Source organism: Calypte anna, chromosome 1 (genome assembly GCF_003957555.1).
Source record: "Calypte anna isolate BGI_N300 chromosome 1, bCalAnn1_v1.p, whole genome shotgun sequence".
In the NCBI taxonomy this organism is placed as follows: Eukaryota; Metazoa; Chordata; class Aves; order Apodiformes; family Trochilidae; genus Calypte; species Calypte anna.
The window spans coordinates 78,759,689-78,776,778 of NC_044244.1; the positions used below are offsets into that span (position 1 = coordinate 78,759,689).

Consider the following 17,090-nt stretch of genomic DNA (forward strand, 5'->3'; position numbering starts at 1 on the left):
TTTAGCCTTCCCACTGTAACACATCTTTTCTAGGCTGTTAATAGTGGCTGTCCCACTGAGGTAGATTTTTGGGGTCCTCTCTGAGAAGAAATGGGGCTCTTTTATTCTGCATAGCTTTATTGTTTTCCTTTAGAGCTTGCTAGAAGCACAGCACATGCACTGGGTAATAAATGCAAGCTTGTTCTGTTTCTGCTGGGTCCTCAATGGAAGGAGCCCAGTAACAAGTGTGTGGTCTCAACAGGAAGTAGCTTGGAGACAGGTTCCTGGTCCTGTTCCCAGTTCTGTGTTGGCTCATTTGTAAGCCATTTAACCCTTCTGACTTTATTTCATTTCTTTGTACTGTAAAAGTGCCATCTAATAGGGACTCTTGACAAATAAGTTGTTTACTGATCTTCTTTTTAGAAAAAAAATGCAGGAGGATTTAATCAGAGATTGAAGTTGGGGGACTTATATTTTTTACAATAACTCCCAGTACCTCTCTGGTGGGCTTCTTTTTAACCTTCATTTGTATCATATGAGTTCAGTGCACTTCAAAATAGCCAAATGGCGTATTTCTGAAATTCTGGTCTGAAATTCTCAGACCTTTGGAGTAGGTCTCAGAGCTTCTGCCAGTTTTGGGTTTCCTTGTGTCAGGTGGAGCTCAGTGCATACATTGCTGTCTCGCATGTGTGTCTTCCCTCTCCTTTTGTGTTTATGAACACGCCATGTTTATCATAAGGCTTGTTATGTTTAACCTACCTGACCAAAATATTGCTTTATGTCATAAAGCTGTAATAATCATACTATGCTATCCCATTTTTTAGAAGTTGGTTTGAGGGTCGTGTCCTACATGTGATGACTTTGCTTGTAAACAGCGCAGGCTTTTGGCTGAAGGGGAGGAGCTTTCTCTCTTACCTAATGTTCATGTGCCATCAAAAAATGTGCTTACGAACCACAAGGAGATGTGCACAGACTGTCAGGCTGATTCGGTGGTGTGGGTGGTTCTTGGCAAAATGTACGAGTCTCTGAAGCTGGTGAGGAAATTTTTAACCGTGGTGTCACAAACTTGATGCGTTAGCAACAGATGTCATCTTCATAAGCCTCTGCTCTCTTAGGGAGCACAGCGTGCAAGCGGCATTCATGGTCTGCATGCAACCGCACAGTGGCTGGTGGCATGAAGTCATGTCTTTTAATACACACTGGCTGGAAGAGCACCTTGGTCTAACATTGTGAAGCTTTGGCTTTGGGGCTTAATTAGACCAAGACGATGGAGCTGCGTGTTGTGCATGGAAAGTCTGCTTGAAGAATGTCAATGAACTGAAAGTCAGAGCAGCATTCTGTTAAGACAATACTTAGCTCTTACCCCATGTGGTTTTATTTGAGAGCTGAATGCTGATGTGAGTGAAGTGAAATAGGAGAATCATGTGCTTTCCATCATTTTCCTTTCGTCTTTCCACAGGCGTAGAAAAATTTAAAATTAATATAATTCAGAAGGGGTGTGAAATGCATAACACTGGTAGGAACTATTTCAAATTAGTAAGATAAAATGTGAGTGCTCTGCTAGCGCACAAAGGCTTCACCTAAATTGAAGTCACTTGGGGATGAAAGCTGCATAGTGCACCAGAGACAGTTCAGCCTGGCAGTTGTTTCTGAAATGTTGAAGATGGTGGTAGTTCATAAAAAAAATTAATGAGTAACAGAAAAAAAAAAAAATTGCATTGATGGCAGCATAACTTAGAAAGGAGGGAAGAGTGTGTCTGGCCTTGCTGCAGTCTGTCAGCATTTCAGCATCACCAGCATGCCTGAACAAAGAAAGCACTTGCACTGGTCCCTCAGATTTTTTTTTTTTTGTGAGGTATAGACTTGTTGGGATCTGAGGGAGGTGGGGGACCAAAAGCTGTGGTTTTGGATGAGTCAGCATTTCCATTTGACATGACCATTCGGAGATTCTTGTAACTCGTCCAAAAAATACCCAACCAAACAAAAAAACAGTGACCTGGATCTCAGCCTGAAATTCATTTGCTTTGCAGAAACAAGAGGTTTTGAGTTGTGCAAGTGCAAATTTTCCTTGAAGAATATTGTATGTAAAGCCTTTTTTTTTTTTTTTTCCCTTTTCTTTTCTTTTTGCATTTGTTTATCTCCAAAACAGGTTCATTTTTTAAAATGAAAACTTGAGCCTTCGGTCCCTCCTGTGGACAGATAGCCTTACACAAGGCCCCTTGTTTCATTTTAGAAAAATGAATTGCTGCGCCGGTGGGGTAGTATTCGATTGCTTCAAAAGTTCCTGTCAGTGTTTTTTTTCTGTTTTTTGTTTGTGGACTTGCTGTGCCTTTTGCCCGGCCATATTTAGTCTGCATAATAAATGTTAGTCCGCCCAAACACTTACTTTACTTTGAGCACTTAGCTTTTTTCTTTTTTTTTTTTTTCTTTTTTTTTTTTTTCATTTTTTTTTTTTTTCCTCTTTTTTTTTTTTTATTTTTTATTTTCTCTTTATTTAATTTTTAATTATTTTTTTTGCTTTTGCTTTCACCCAGATGATGTCACCGAGACAGACTTTGCTCCGATGGGCCGGATTTTAGTCCGTGCACTAAATTTTAGTCCGCAGACTAAAAATAATCCGCGGATTATTTACTAAATCGATTCCCTCACTGAGAACTACCGAGGACTTTACCTCCACCCGAGCTGGGGCTTCACAGCTCACCAGTCCCGACGAGGTCTCTCCCTCCTCCCAGCCCTTCCCACCACGGAGCGCCGGCCCAGCTTTTCCTTGGCATTGGCACCCCGGGGCGTGGAAGTGCTGGCGTGCCCACTGCTGCGGGCGGCAGCCGCTCGTGTAGTTCTCGGTGGGCGAATTGGGCAGCTTTCCCGGTGGAATTGTGTTGAATGGGAAGAGCTAGAAGACCGCAGGCGTTTTTCGCTTTTATTTCTCAGGGCATTATTCGAAAGGGAGGCGGGAGGGGACAAATTGAGAGGGGGAAAAAAAAAAGAAAAAAAAAATTTCTCAAGTAACGGGTGCGACGGGTATGAGGGGGAATAAACCCGCAATACAGAGAAATTCAGTCCATACCCGCACTCCTGAGGTGGTACGTCCAGTTCCTGAAGAATCCAGCAAACAAAATCCAGTGGCGGGGGAAGTCAATCCAAAATGGAGAATAATCCGCGGCGGCCTGAGGAACTCGTAGCTCACACAAATTTAAAAGCATCCAAATTCAAAGTGCAGATCTCGGATTTTTAAATTTATTTATTTTTTTACTTTCTCTTCAGCACATAATATAAATTGCTAGGGGTTTGGTTTTTTGGGGTTAAAAAACAGAAACAAAAAAACCTAACAACAACAACAAAACAACCCACAAAAAACCAAAAACAGTACAAAGGTTTACAGTGTGTCTCTGGGACATGAGTTTACAAACGTGGGATGCACATTTGGGGGAAAACTATCTGGCCCCATTGTCGTGGATCGTTTTATAATCCTGCACTAAGGACTTGAAAAGTCTTGGGAACTTCAATTACCCTTTTAGTTCAATTGTTTAAGAGTTTTTGAGGTTTCAATTTTTGGTTTTATTTTTTAGTAAATGCACTGGGCATTGGAACATAAATTTAATATAGAAATGTTTCTGTACTATGCCTCACCATTGGCACAATCAATTTTTTGGCATACACTGTGGTGAAGTTGGACTTGCTGCTATGGAAACTGATGTTTAAAGTTTCTAATTGTATAACATTTACTAATGTCCCCCCACACCATGGATTTCTTTATAATATGTTGCTATATTTTATTCCTTGCCTGGACCTTATTCCTCTTTTGGATTGAATCCCCCTGTTTGGATTATTTCACTGCATATATCATCTTTAGGACTCGTCAGGAAACAGGACATTTCACCTCAGGAGTACAGGGTTATGTTACTTCAAAACCATTTTTTTCAAATTACCAGGCCTAGCTTTAAAAAAAAAAAAAAAGGAGAAAAATGCCAGAAGTGGAATATTTGAGTTCAGACCACATCCTTGAGGCAGCAGACAGGCAAATATTGTAACACAAGGTGACAAAAGATGGGATGGGCACAGACTGTAACTCAGTTCATGTGTTAGTCAGCGCTTGTTGCAAGGGGAGGCTGTGTGAGGCCTTGTAATTTATCTTTTTGTTTATTTTTCCCCTCCCTCGTTTGAAGCAGTTAGGGCAGGCTTCCAGAACTGTCTACCCCAAGTAACTACTTTCTGATCCTAAGGCAGGCTTAGCAGTTCTCAACAGGGTTTACAAAACAGATGCTAGGTTTTCACTGACCTGAAAATGAGGAGTTTAAGAGTGGACAGTAAGAGTACTTCTTTATAGATGGCATATTTTGTGACTGTCTGCCTGCAAATTTGCTCAAGATAAGGCTCTGCCTATGGGAAAAAAACCCATTTTTTTTCTTCTTCAAATCTGTATAGTAGCTATCCTACTATACAGCTGTGATATGTGAGCTGTCGCTGGGGGAAAAACACAGCTAGGAGTCAAGTACTCTCAGTTTTGAGCCCATTAAAACATCAATGAGAAGATGGATGAGGGAGATGTCAGTAGTTTTAATATTAAATGCTGAGTGACTTTGCTTCTGTGGATTTACCCTCAAGACATACTCATTTTGTGCTTTTTGTTTGGGTTTTATTTTTTTTGGTTTTTTGTTTTGGCTTGGTTTTTTCCTTGTAAACTGGAGACAGGACTGTGACTTCAGAGTCATACTTTTCATCCACTGCACACTGAGTCATCAGTCCAAGCTCTCCAGGCAACAGGTCTTGGCACTGAGCAGCTTCCTGCTGCTGCTCTAGTGGGACTTAACTTCATGGCACCATGGTCAGCAGAAGTTCTTTTGCTGCAGCAATTGCTTTGGCCACAGCATTAAGCTAAAGCCTTTCCTTTTGTCATTAATAAGCTCCTGTGAAAACTTTTTTGTTTTTCCAGTACCTGGTGGTAGAAAGATATTCAGCACTTTTGATACCTGCACTCTTTGATTCCCCAAGTCAGGGATTACCTGTCCCACCAGTTAGTGCAGCATGCACTGGCTGCAGCAAACCCTGGCTCTTCCTGAGCCAGCGTGGGCAAGAATGGAGTAAATTTCAGTCCCCAGAGAACTTAGCATTTGTGTTTGATTCTCATTCACAGGAGAGCATATGTCTTTGGTTTAAAAACCTCCTTAAGGAAGTGCCTGTGCAAGTCTTCATGTGCAATTAGCATGCCATGCACTGATTTGTTTTGTTTTTTTTTTTCTTGGTGCTGTGTGGCTTGGGTTCACCTGCACTTTTGCAAAAGCATTTTGGATTACCTCAACTTTGATAAAAAATGCTGGCATCAGAATTTGCACCCACCCTACTCCCTTTTACCCAGCCCACCTATCACACACAACATAGCAAGAGAGAAGTGCTTGAGGAGGCCATCCAGGTCAGGAACATGATTAACTCATACTTTGCATTTGATGTAACGAGGAAAGAGGGTGGGGGTGTGACTGGCAGTGGATAGAACCATTCTTAGAGATTTAAAACAAAAGCTGCAGTGAAGAACTACTTTTTTTTTTTTTTTTTTTTTTTCCAATCACGCAAGGTAAAATCTCTTAGAATAAATAGTTTGGTTCCTTGATGCAAGTTTCAGCTGTTCTTACGAATACCAAATGTGCAGGAATTATCCCAATAAACTCGTGGGGAATGACATGCCAGAATAAGGTCACAGAAGGATAACTTGCAAATTAGAGCTAGACATTTCCTGCACTCCACCCGTGCTTTCCTTGTTGTTCTCCAAGTTGAACAGAAGCCTCCATAGCAACAATCTGACTGCCTGCCTGCAAAAAGTCCGTATTAGTAAGACTTCATTCACTAGCCCAAAAAAACAACTCAAAACCAACCTGAAGTACGCGGGCCTTATTCAATTTTTACATTCAGTGAATCCTGCTCATTTGAACCCTCCTCCCACTTTCACTCCATATGCATGGCTGGTAGCACCTGTGTGTGTTTGTCATGATTTTTGAATGAGTTTCCCCTTCATTCTTGAAGTTGTTTTTCAGAGTGAGCTTTCATGAAGTCTCTTGCTGGCATTGCACCTTCACTCTCCCGCAAGACATTGCAATTAACCCTTTCTCAACCCCAGGAACTGTATTTTCCCATCCTTACTGGAGGATTCCGATTAGCACAAACCACAAGGTTGTTCCAGCTTGTTGGGCAACGAGAGGTTTAATTGCTCTGACTTGCTTCTGGTCGGCAAAGAAAAGAAACATACCCAGACAACCTGTTTCTCCTTTCTTGTTTGTTTGGTTTTTCTTTTTTTTAGGTCTTCCGGCCCCGCACTCCACCAGAAGCGATCGCGCTATGTAGCCGCCTGTTGGAGTACACCCCCACTGCCCGCCTGACTCCCCTGGAGGCCTGTGCACACTCTTTCTTCGATGAACTACGGGACCCAAATGTCAAGTTACCAAATGGGCGAGATAAACCTGCACTCTTCAATTTCACCACTCAAGGTAGCCTGTGAGCGTTGAAGGATGCCTTCCCTAGGAAGAAGCACTCGGATAAATATTCGCTGTAATGCAGATGTCACTCCCTCCAAAGTAAAAAAAAAAAAAAAAAAAAAAAAAAAAAACAACAAAAAATCTCCAAGTAGGAGTTCAGGTCATTAAGTTGTTAACCAGCTGTCCATTTCAGAAAGAGAGGAAAAGGACTTGAAAAAGTGTTACAGGATTTTTTGGGTGCTTGGTGCCTTCAATTCTGATTTAGTGCAAGGGGCTGAAGGTTGTTACTAATGGGTTGCATCAAGAAGGCTTTATGTTTGCAGCTCAGCTCTGAAATACCACAGTCACTGGATTGTGGAGATTAGGTTATGATTTTGGAGATGGTCCTGTTCCTTCATACCAGAAAAGCCATAGCAAAGACCAATGTTTACTAGACCTGGCAGGGAGGTTTGTAGTGTTGCTGCCCAGTTTGGTTCTGGGTGCAAGATAAATACAGAGGCTTTAGTGTCCAGATTTTGTGTGCTGTACAGTTCATCTGGCATTACACTGACTCAGTCATTTAGAAACTGTAAAAATGACAGACAGCTAACTTCTTTATTTGAAGCCAGACTTTTACCAAATTTTAAAACTCTTCATGTATTTTTTTCTGCAGAAGTCTGAAAAATGAAGCCAGTAGCCCCCTAGAACAGTTTCGCCTGCCAAGACATAGTGAGAAGTATGGCATACAGATAGGCTTGTAATTAACTTTGCAGCACATTTTGAAAGTGATTAGCTGCAAATTTTCACCCTTTAAGCAGGAATAAATCTGTGTGCATTTTCTACTGAAAGTCTGTTTTGGCTCAGTTAGCATCTATGTAATTTTTCAAACAGTTCAGTCCGTGCAGTGACTATCTACCAAAATATGAAACAGGCCCCTCTCCTTGACCATGTGGAGACCTTTTATTAAAACAAATAAATAAATAAATAAATAAAAGAAATGGGCAGAAGGGAGAGAGCCAAACAGCTTTGTATCTCACCAGAGTAATATTTTAAGCTACCTGGAAATAAACTTTTAACTTGCTTTGAGTGGCTGCCTTGCAGCATGAAGCATGAACGCCTAAAGTACTCAAGCAAGTAGCTTGTGCTTCCAGGTCACTGTCCTCTGTGGTGATTCCTGCATCTGTTATGAATTCAGTAGTTATGTTACAGGTTCTTCTTTGTTACAGCATCAATGAATTGTCTTTTTCTTAACACAAAGATAATCTTCAGGAGCTAAGATAGTTTTGATCCCAGTGTCTTAACACAGCTTCATGCCTGTTCTTTTTTTTTAAATTTATTTCTTACTGTTTCTTAATGATGTTAAGATTGGGCCTATCTACTACATGAAAACAAGAATTTTAAAAAGGGTTGGAAAGCTCTATAGTGAGTCTATTTTTAAATCCTTAAGTGAAAAAATAAGTGTATGTATTGCAAATGTCTTCCTGGTTTCCCCAACATAGTGTGGAAGTGCTCAGTGTAGTACTTGTATGCTCAAGCAAATTTCAGGCTGCCTTTTTTATCATCCAAGTGCTCTCCCCAAGCATAATGACTCATGGAAATAGCAAGGTAGATCAGGTCCAGTGGAATGATTTCCTTAAGACTCAAAAAAGCAGGTTTCTGTCATCCAGGTTCCAGGTTTACCATCTAGAAAAGGCAGGCAGAACAGAAGCTGTTCATCAGTGCATTTCCAAATAAGCAGTTACAGATGGCTAGCCAAACTGAAAAATAATTTTAAAATAACCAGAGTTGTTTTTAATAAATAAATTTTGTAATTAATAAATGAATAAATGTACAGTAGTGAGGTTTATATAGCAGCAGTCATATTTACGACCTCAAGATACACAAGAAACTTTTGCTTCTCCTGTGACCACTGTGCAGCCCTTGCTCTTTAGCTGGACTGTGCAGGGGCCTGTCTAATTTGCTAGTCTGGAGCAGAAATCCTAACTGGGAAATAAATCAGGTCATTGGAAATCAAATGATGACTCATGTTAAGTCATCTGTGCTAATTCAAATAATAATGAAAGACATCCTCTTGTTTTGAATAGCATTTGTTTTCAACAGGCAGTATTAAGTTTTAGGAGTAGTATTTTATTTGGCTATATCCAGTTGCCTGAAACTCGTGAAGTAGGAGGTAGCTGCAAGAGGCTTGAAGGTGGAACTCTTAGAAATAACAACAGAACAGAAGTCTGACTGTTAATGCATCGGACTGCATTACAGAAAGAACCTAAGCCTCATACCAGATCTGCTGATGTGAGCACTGCTGCTGTTTAAATAGAGTCTGTAGAAAAAGACTATTTTTCTAGTGAGAGGATATGGAAGATAAAAGATCATGGTCTTTGGCTGTCAGCATTAGTTGTGGGGAATGTAGGTATTTACTTTATTATAAAGATGAGATCTGTCAAAGAGAGCTTTAACTGGTCCTTCTTAATGTCCTGCCTGTAAGTTTCTCGTAGTATTTAAAAAAATGTTATACAGTAGTTGGGGTTTGAAAAAGTTATTTTGGCCAAGGACTTACCCCCGCAACCACAGAACTGCAGTTCAGTTGCTGTTAGACCTGCAAGACAGAAAGCACAGAAAACAATTTTTCTCTTACAAGCTGAATTTTCAAACAATTTGTGAAGTGACTACCATTTCCTAAACTACTGCACTGTAATGGTGGTTGTACTGGGTCACAAATGTTATTATCACTCCATGTTGGCCATTAAAGATTGTAAAATTCTCTGTGATTCAGCACTTAGGAATGGCTATCATGCTTCTCAATGACAAAGGATTTTCTTACTCAAGTGTGGAGGTTTTGTAGTGGGGTATTTTTTTTATTGTTTTGTTTGATTTTTTAATGAACCTGATGTGTGACCTTTAAAAAATATTATATGTATATATAAAACCCCTTAATTTCTAACCAAACTGTTTCAGTGTGACCAGTAGTGTGTCCTTAGTGTGACCATTTGTGTGTTGTGTAGTACTTTAGAGGGCAGAGTATTTCTGCTCAGGGCATGTGGAGGGGGAACAAAAGGAAAACAGTGAAACTTGTGCTTCTTTTAGCAGTCTTCTACACTGGGGAGAAACTGATGGAATAACTTGAGTTACATGAGAAGTTTGCTATTGTGACAAAGCAAACACAATGTAAAACTAATTTTTCCGGGGCGTTCTGGGAGTGTTGATAAAACAAATTAACAATACTGAAAAAGAGCGCTGTACTGTTGTTGACACTTAAGTGTTTTCTTTTGTTAGGGGAAAGATGATGATGATATAGTTCTCTAGTAAAACTGGGCATTTTTATTCCTGCTCCTTATCAGAGATGTAAACTGGCTGATCATGGCATGATTTAGAATCAGAGATTTGTTTTGGTTGGAAAAGACCTCTAAGATTGAGTCCAACCATTACCATGACTGTACTGAGCCTAGCTAAACCATGTCCTTAAAGCACCACATCTACGTGTCTTTTAAACACTTGCAAGGATGGTGATTCAACCACCTCCCTGGGCAGCTTGTTCCAGTGTTTGACAACCCTTTCAGGGAAGAAGTTTCTTTTGTCTAATAAAAGCTCCCCTGTAACATCATGAGGCCATTTCCTCTCCTCCTATTACTTGTTACCAGGGAGAGGAGACTGACCCTGACCTTGCTTACAGCCTCCTTTCAGGTAGTTATATAGAGAATGATTTTATCAGGAGAAAGCCAAAGCTGTTCTCCTAGCTGATGTGAATGGGAGTTGGTGGTCATAAATTAATTGGAATAGCTGCTCTGTGTGCATCATGCTATAGAAGACTTGGTGTGGATTGCCTTGATCACAATACCTTCTTGCAGCAGTATTGATCATAATTAACCCAGCCTTGAATTTCAAGTTTGGTTTAGATAAGCTGGCTACAGTCCAACAGCTTGTCCAAATACTGTGTTGGAAATCACTGAGAACAGAGGTTTTCAGTAATTTGTAGACTGCAGTTGTCTCAGGTCAATTTTTTTCCTTGGTATTGACATGTCTTATGCAGAGGAGAGCTGCAAAACCACAATAGAACAAAAATTCAAACAAGTTCTCAAGAAAAGCAAAACTTCAGACAAAAGACTTCAGTTTATGTTGGTTATTTCTTGTATGAACTGACCTGTACCTCCAAGTGAAGCATCAAGACATTAAGAGCACATTGAATTTAAGAAACTTCACACCAGGAAAGATAAAGGGGGGGTTGGGAAGAAGGGATGAAGATCCAAGTGAAGCATCAAGACATTAAGAGCACATTGAATTTAAGAAACTTCACACCAGGAAAGATAAAGGAGGGGTTGGGAAGAAGGGATGAAGATCAGTCTTCTAGTTTCTATGCAAATTCTTTAAGGTTGCTTCAGAGAAATGGTTGCACTTGTCTTGAAGCCAGCAAAACCCAGGATACTTGCCATAATTGGTGCTGCTAAAGGAAGTGTTCTGACAGCATTAGAAGAGTATATGGGTGTAATAAGAATGGGGTCAAAGTGCCACGAAAAGGGTGATGTACTTACTGGATCAACCAGTTCTTTGTCTCCAGACATGCAGGGAGATGATAGCAGCTGCATTCTTGAGACACCACTTAGCACTGAAAGGTAGCAAATGGCATTTGGTTTCCTTGACATTTTAGCTCTGCTTTCATTTGGGTCACAGCCCAGTATTGCTGCCAGATGTGCAGAAAATAACAGATGATAAAAACTTTGAAAAGAGTGAGGTAAACAGTCAATTCCTAGTAATAACATATTTGTGAAATAGCTTTGGAAAAAATACTAAAGGAGCAATATTTTCTAGCACAGAGCAGCTACTGCCTAAGGTGCTATTAAAATATAGGTTTAAAAGTGTTCAGCTTTGACACTTGAGGATTCATGTTTCTTCAGTTTATTTCTCCATTTAAAATCAAGATTATATGAATTCTGAATTATATTATGAATTTATGTATTATGAATTATTCTGAATATGTAATATATAATTCTGAATTATTCCTGCATTAATTTGAGGATTAGTATTTGTACAAAAAACTGTAAATATCAAGGCATTCTAAGTATGCTTATTAGCTGGATATGTTTAGACCTCAGTGGAGTATTACAGGATAGATTGAATGGCTTGCAGGTAATGGAGCAGCTTCTGTTTGGATCTAGCTGGAGCTTGTGTCCTTAAGTGCTAGAAAGCAGTCTCAAAACATGTAGTAATAAGAGGCTTGTAAGTATATGTCTGCTGTATCTTGTCCCCTCCTAGCAGTAAAGGAAGTTTATGTAACATAATTGAGGAGGAAAAAAATTGCCAAGTAGACTACTGGTCCCTTTAGGCCCTAAGAATAAAAGCCTGTGTTAAAGAAAAGCAGTAGGCTCTTAAAAATGAGCCAAACCAAAATAATTTAAAACTGTATACCAAACCACCTTACTGAACCCATGACATGATTTGGATTGGTTTCTGTACAACCCTTGCTATCTGGAGGTCTATGTAAAAAGCTGCCATTTTTCCTCCAGATGACCTCCCGGAGTTCCAGGAGTCATCACCAGTCTCCTTCCATGAGGTGACTGGTCACATCCTTTTTACCAGATGTTGCTTCCTCAAGAGATAGATAGTCACTCCTGTTTCTGAAACAAACTAGACCTGTCTTGTCTAGGCTCAGTGCCTCCCTTCTGTGAGGCACTAGATTCCCCTTGAAAGAGTGCCAGAAGATTGTAATTTGTTGGCAATGTGTTGCCCTTAATCCTCCCACAGTTGTGTCTGTAAGATGCTTATTTCTCATTCTGGTACATGCTGAAGCTATATTAGTTTTGAAGCCTAAAAGACAGGACTATTTTTTTCTTTGGTTAAAGTCTTCAGAAATAATGGTTGCATCATTTTGTTGTCCATTTAAGTTGCCCAGCAGATGAACTACCTTTATCTTTCCATCTGCTTTTAAGGGAGATGTCATCTCTTCTTGACCTTACACAAGGAGACTGCTGTGAGAGACTGGTCTTGGGTTCATCACCTGAGAAAGTGATGCTTTAATGAACCAAAAAACTGAATCTTTGAAGCCCTTGGAGCAACTGTGGTGGCTGCTTGCTTACTGAACCAGTGCCCAGAGCAGCACTACTGTTACCACCCTCCTTCTTGAGACTGATTGCAAGTGGGTTTGTGAAGGGAAACCTTCCAGCACTCAGAAAGAAACATCCTTATCAGGCCAGCGATAAGAAACAGGCTTGTCTGGTTCTTTGCTGACTCCCAAGCCCCTGTCTTTCCCTAGGACATAATTCCTTTGTGCCATTACCCACAGTTTTGGCAGGCTTGCTCTGGAGACCGCCTTGCCCGAATGTTACTGTGGTTTCCTCTCACTGGCTGGAAAAGGAGAAAGTGTAACAGGACCTTTGGATGAAAAGGCATGTGTTTTGCCCAGGGTTGCTGTTGCTGGGTGGGGGGAAACCTGAGGAGCTGAGTCTGCATGCAGGGCTCTGTGGACAATAAAGTAACTCTGTTTTTTCCACCTCCCCTCCAGAACTGTCAAGTAACCCATCTCTGGCTTCGATCCTCATCCCTGCTCATGCCCGGAACCAAGCAGCTGCTTCAACCCCTACAAATGCTACAGCAGCCTCAGGTGAGAACATGCAGCTGCCTCCCTCCCCCTCTCCCTCCTTCCCCTTTATCCCCTTGCCCAGGCATTTTGCCCTTCACTGAAGCCCGGGAGCTGCTTCAGCCCTCAGGGTGAATAGGGAGGAGGTATTTGTTCCAGCATCACCTAAAACTCAGGTTTGGCAGGTAGTGTGGTCATTTGGGTGCTAGCTATGGTCACCACCCCAAATCCTAACCAAGAGCATTTAAACTTTGTGTTTGACTGGTTTGTTGGTTCTTCTTGGTCAGACTTCCAGTATTAAAAAAAATCATTATCTCGCCTGTTTTTTTAGCAATCCTTGTGGATTGGTTTGCACCTAATTTCTGAGCTCTCAGCCAGTCTGAAATAAATGCTGACTTGGAGCATGACCTTGTGATGCTTAGGAAGAGAAGAAACATCTAGTTCAGTACACGTGGCCTCTCTGGAGCGTGGATGGAGAGGATTTTTTTCCCCAGAGGCATTAGTACTTAGAAGTCTGATTAGGGAGTTCAGTCAGCATGCTCACTGCCTCATGTAAGTAGTTGTAGTTGCTTCTTACTGAGTGTACTTGTATCATCTTCAAGTACAAGGCAGATGCTTTTGGGTATTGGCCAGCACTGAGTGAATTTCTTTTTTTGCCTCTCTCACTCTCCCAAGTTTATGTCAGAAACTTTTTAAAAGCTCACTGTTGGCTTCTAGCCACTCCATGTTGTATTCTGTTTCCAGTGCAATCAGAAAAGCCTGGGTAACAGCAGTTGGGGGACTCCCAAAGAAAACCCCAGGTGTTGCAGGATGTGGCAGAGGTGATTCAGTACCTGGCACTCTGACTCAGCCATGAATCAGCACAGCAGCTGTCCCAGGGCTTGGGCAACCAAAGGCAGGCTGCAAAACGGGTGTGGTTCCAGGCATATCCTGCCTGCACATCACTCCTGTTAGACAAGGATTGTTACCCCCTTTTGAAGTATAGGGTGCTTACTCAGTGGAAGGTAACTGAAAAGGAGAGGTCCTAATTAAAAAGGTGGTCTTGAAACATGCAGGAAAACATTTGCAGGTTGAACAGTTGCCTGATAAGCTTGGTCCAGCTTCTGCTGTGTAGAAAATGTTTTCATACTCCAGGACAGATAGATGCACCCAGGTTGAAGGATGTGGCTTCTCTCTGAAATCATAGCAGCAGCAGATAAAAGATGCAGCCTGTAAAATTTATGTGCTCTGAATTTAGGAGAAAGCAAATTTGCTATTTTCAAATTTAGTATGTTTATTTCATACACTTGGCAGTATTTTACAAACAGTCATTTTCTCTGTTTCCCTTTTATGTGCATCTGTTGCTCAGCAATGAGTGAGGAAGAAAAAGCTGATAAACTAGTAAAAGTGCTTTAAAACTACAAAATATAAACATGGGAAATTATTTTAAGCTCTTCTGAAAAATACTGTTTCACTTAATGTCCCTTTCATGCCTTTTAAGGCATTTTCTTTGCCAAGATAGAGCTGCTGAGGAATTAGTGGGGTTAAGAAGTCTGGTTTTCACCCAGCACTTTCCAAGGGTTCATTTGGGGGAAGATGCTTTAGGCCAAGTCCTAAACATGTCCTACATTTGAAGTATGCTAAGTGGAAAAAAAAAAGAAATCCAAAACCAACCCCACCTTGTTCATGTCAACATTTTTTTAACCTCCTGTTTGCAATCACTGCACTGTATTGAGAATAGGACCTCTTATTCATAGTTCAGAACCCAAAAAGTATCCCCAAATCTATCCTTGCAGCTTGGAAAGAAACTGTGCAATTAAGCTCAGTATTGGGCAACACACAGCTTTGGGTTTTTTACAGCACAGCTGCTGGATGGTTTCTTACTCACGTGGGGTTCTCACAGCAGGCAGTGGGAATTTCATCAGAGTTGTGATTTTTAGGATTAGGTCTCATATGAGGTTATGTTAATCTGTTTTTCTTTGCATGCTGGTGTTATGCTTAGCAAGAGATTTTTGCAGAAGGGAGCCCTTCTTGCCCTACACCCCCTGCACATTGTAGAGCGGTAAACTTTAGTTCTTAAGGAACTGCTAAAGCAGCATGGCAGCAGCTTGCCCACCTAACCCAGGGCATCCAATGTTTGCTCATGTAAATAAGCAGTACAAGTCCAGAAACTGCATTTTTGAGTGGTAATGATGCCTACAAAATGTACCTCTCAAGGAAATTCAAAGAGCAAAAAGAGTTTTACTGTTACTGTAATCCATGTTATTGGTGTGTAACTCTTGCCGCCCTTCAGCAAGCAGAATTGATCCCGAGGTTCAGATTTCCAGTGTTAGATCTACCATAACTGCCCACTCTGTGAGCTTGAGGCATAGGTGCACAGACATGGAAACACAGCATGCTGGTTCATAGCTGTCATGTTGGTATGCAGCCATGTCAAAATTTCAGCTTTTTTTTATAAGGTGTTAAGATCTGCTTTCATTTTTTTTTTTTTTTTTTTAAATAAGGCAGCATCATAATTAGAAAATAACTACAAAAATGAGACCTAATTTTCTCAAGTCTAGCAAAGCACTGTTGGTCAGGAGACTTGGCAGTCGTGTGATTTTTAGGAAATGGAAGATTGGCTTTTTACCATACCATAGTGACAGTGCAGGTTTCATTGAGCCATCAATACTATTCCTTGTGCTAGCCAGCATGGCACACATCTGCATTTAAAAAAGCTACCCAAAATGAGTAATTTTTGTTAACTGATAGATTCACAGTGGTGATTTCAACAGCCCAATGCAACAGTAATCCTGGGATCGTGATCCTAAATGCAGGGGAATTCTTGTAGGCATTTTTGAGCATTAAAAAATGTATTTGTTATAAATTTCCTCTTCTTTTGAGGCATAGTGCTAGACTTGCTGTACTAACTGAACCTGGATTTGCAGTGGGAGCATGAAGCTGTGTTGCACCAGCATTAGTAAATTCACCTAAACATTTGTGAGAAATTCTCTGTAACGTCAGTGGCATGTCTAAAGCAAAGTGCAGGAAAAGGCAAATGGGAGTTATTGGCCCCTGCTTGAACTGGTGTGCTGTCTTCCTGTGAATTATTTGCCATTTACTGTGAATTATGGCCATTGATTTCGAATGCCAGTGCAGCTTTATTTGTGTGGATGCTGACTTGATAAATCTGGTGGAGGAGGAAGATGGTTTATATAGCCACAAAGCCTCAGCATGTGAGAGGGGAGCATGCACACCATGCCAAATGCATATCTGGTTGTGTGACCAGATTTTTCTTCCTGGGTCAGCCAGCAGCAGCCGTTGCATCTCTTAGCATTAAGATGGGAAGAGCATAATTGGCATCTGCAGGGGAGTTGTGCCAGCAGGGGTTCTGGGGTCATCATCTTAGGCATCCCACTGTGTTGATCCCATGTAATCCCAAATGCTGTGGTGTGCCTGAACTTTCAGCAGCAAAACAGATTAGAGCTTGTGTTACCTGTCACAATGTGTGGTAGTTGAAAGAGACCAGAGTGCTTCATAAAATAAGGTATAACACATTTATGGTATTCCCATCGAAGAAATTTGGATAACTTTAATTCCTTAGCCAGGAGAAGAGGGGCAAGCAATTGGCTCAAGCTTCTTTCTGCAAGCTCAGCATGGAGATGAGTCCGTGACATTTGCAGGAGTAAAATCTTGCCTGCTTCAGGCTCTCACATTTTGCTCTGAGCCCTGGATTGCTACATCCATAGGCACTATAGAAAAATCAGCCTTTTTCTCCTGCTTTCACTTGTCTCCTCAGCTGTCCTGTGAGGATTGCCATGCTGGTGGTATTTTTGCTTCTGTGTCTTTGCAGATGAGCAGTGCAGCCTGTCAGTGCTGCAAATCCTACCAACTAATGCTGTCGTGCTAATAGGTTTTCTTGGATTGAGTTGGTGTCTCATTCTCTGAACTGTATCCCCATCCCCATTTTTCCTTTCCGGGAGGTTTCTAAAGCCCAGGGAAAGGCTGAATTGGAGGAGTTGTACAGTGATGAGACTTTTGCCCTCAGGAAACATGTATTTCTCAGAAACTCCCCCCATTAGAGTGATGATAGGAATTGAGCATATGTTACATATGTTACATGAAGTAGCTCCATCTTCTGCTTT

The 17,090-nt window shown here is 41.0% G+C and overlaps 1 protein-coding gene across 1 annotated transcript in view; it reads left to right on the plus strand.

Moving 5' to 3' along the window:
* GSK3B (glycogen synthase kinase 3 beta) overlaps window positions 1-17,090 on the plus strand; it is a 146,611-nt gene that overhangs the window by 126,720 nt on the left and 2,801 nt on the right. The window contains exons 9-10 of the mRNA XM_030456009.1: window positions 6,269-6,455; window positions 12,913-13,011. Of these exons, the coding sequence (XP_030311869.1) occupies window positions 6,269-6,455; window positions 12,913-13,011 (286 nt within the window). The remainder of the gene's footprint in view (window positions 1-6,268; window positions 6,456-12,912; window positions 13,012-17,090) is intronic.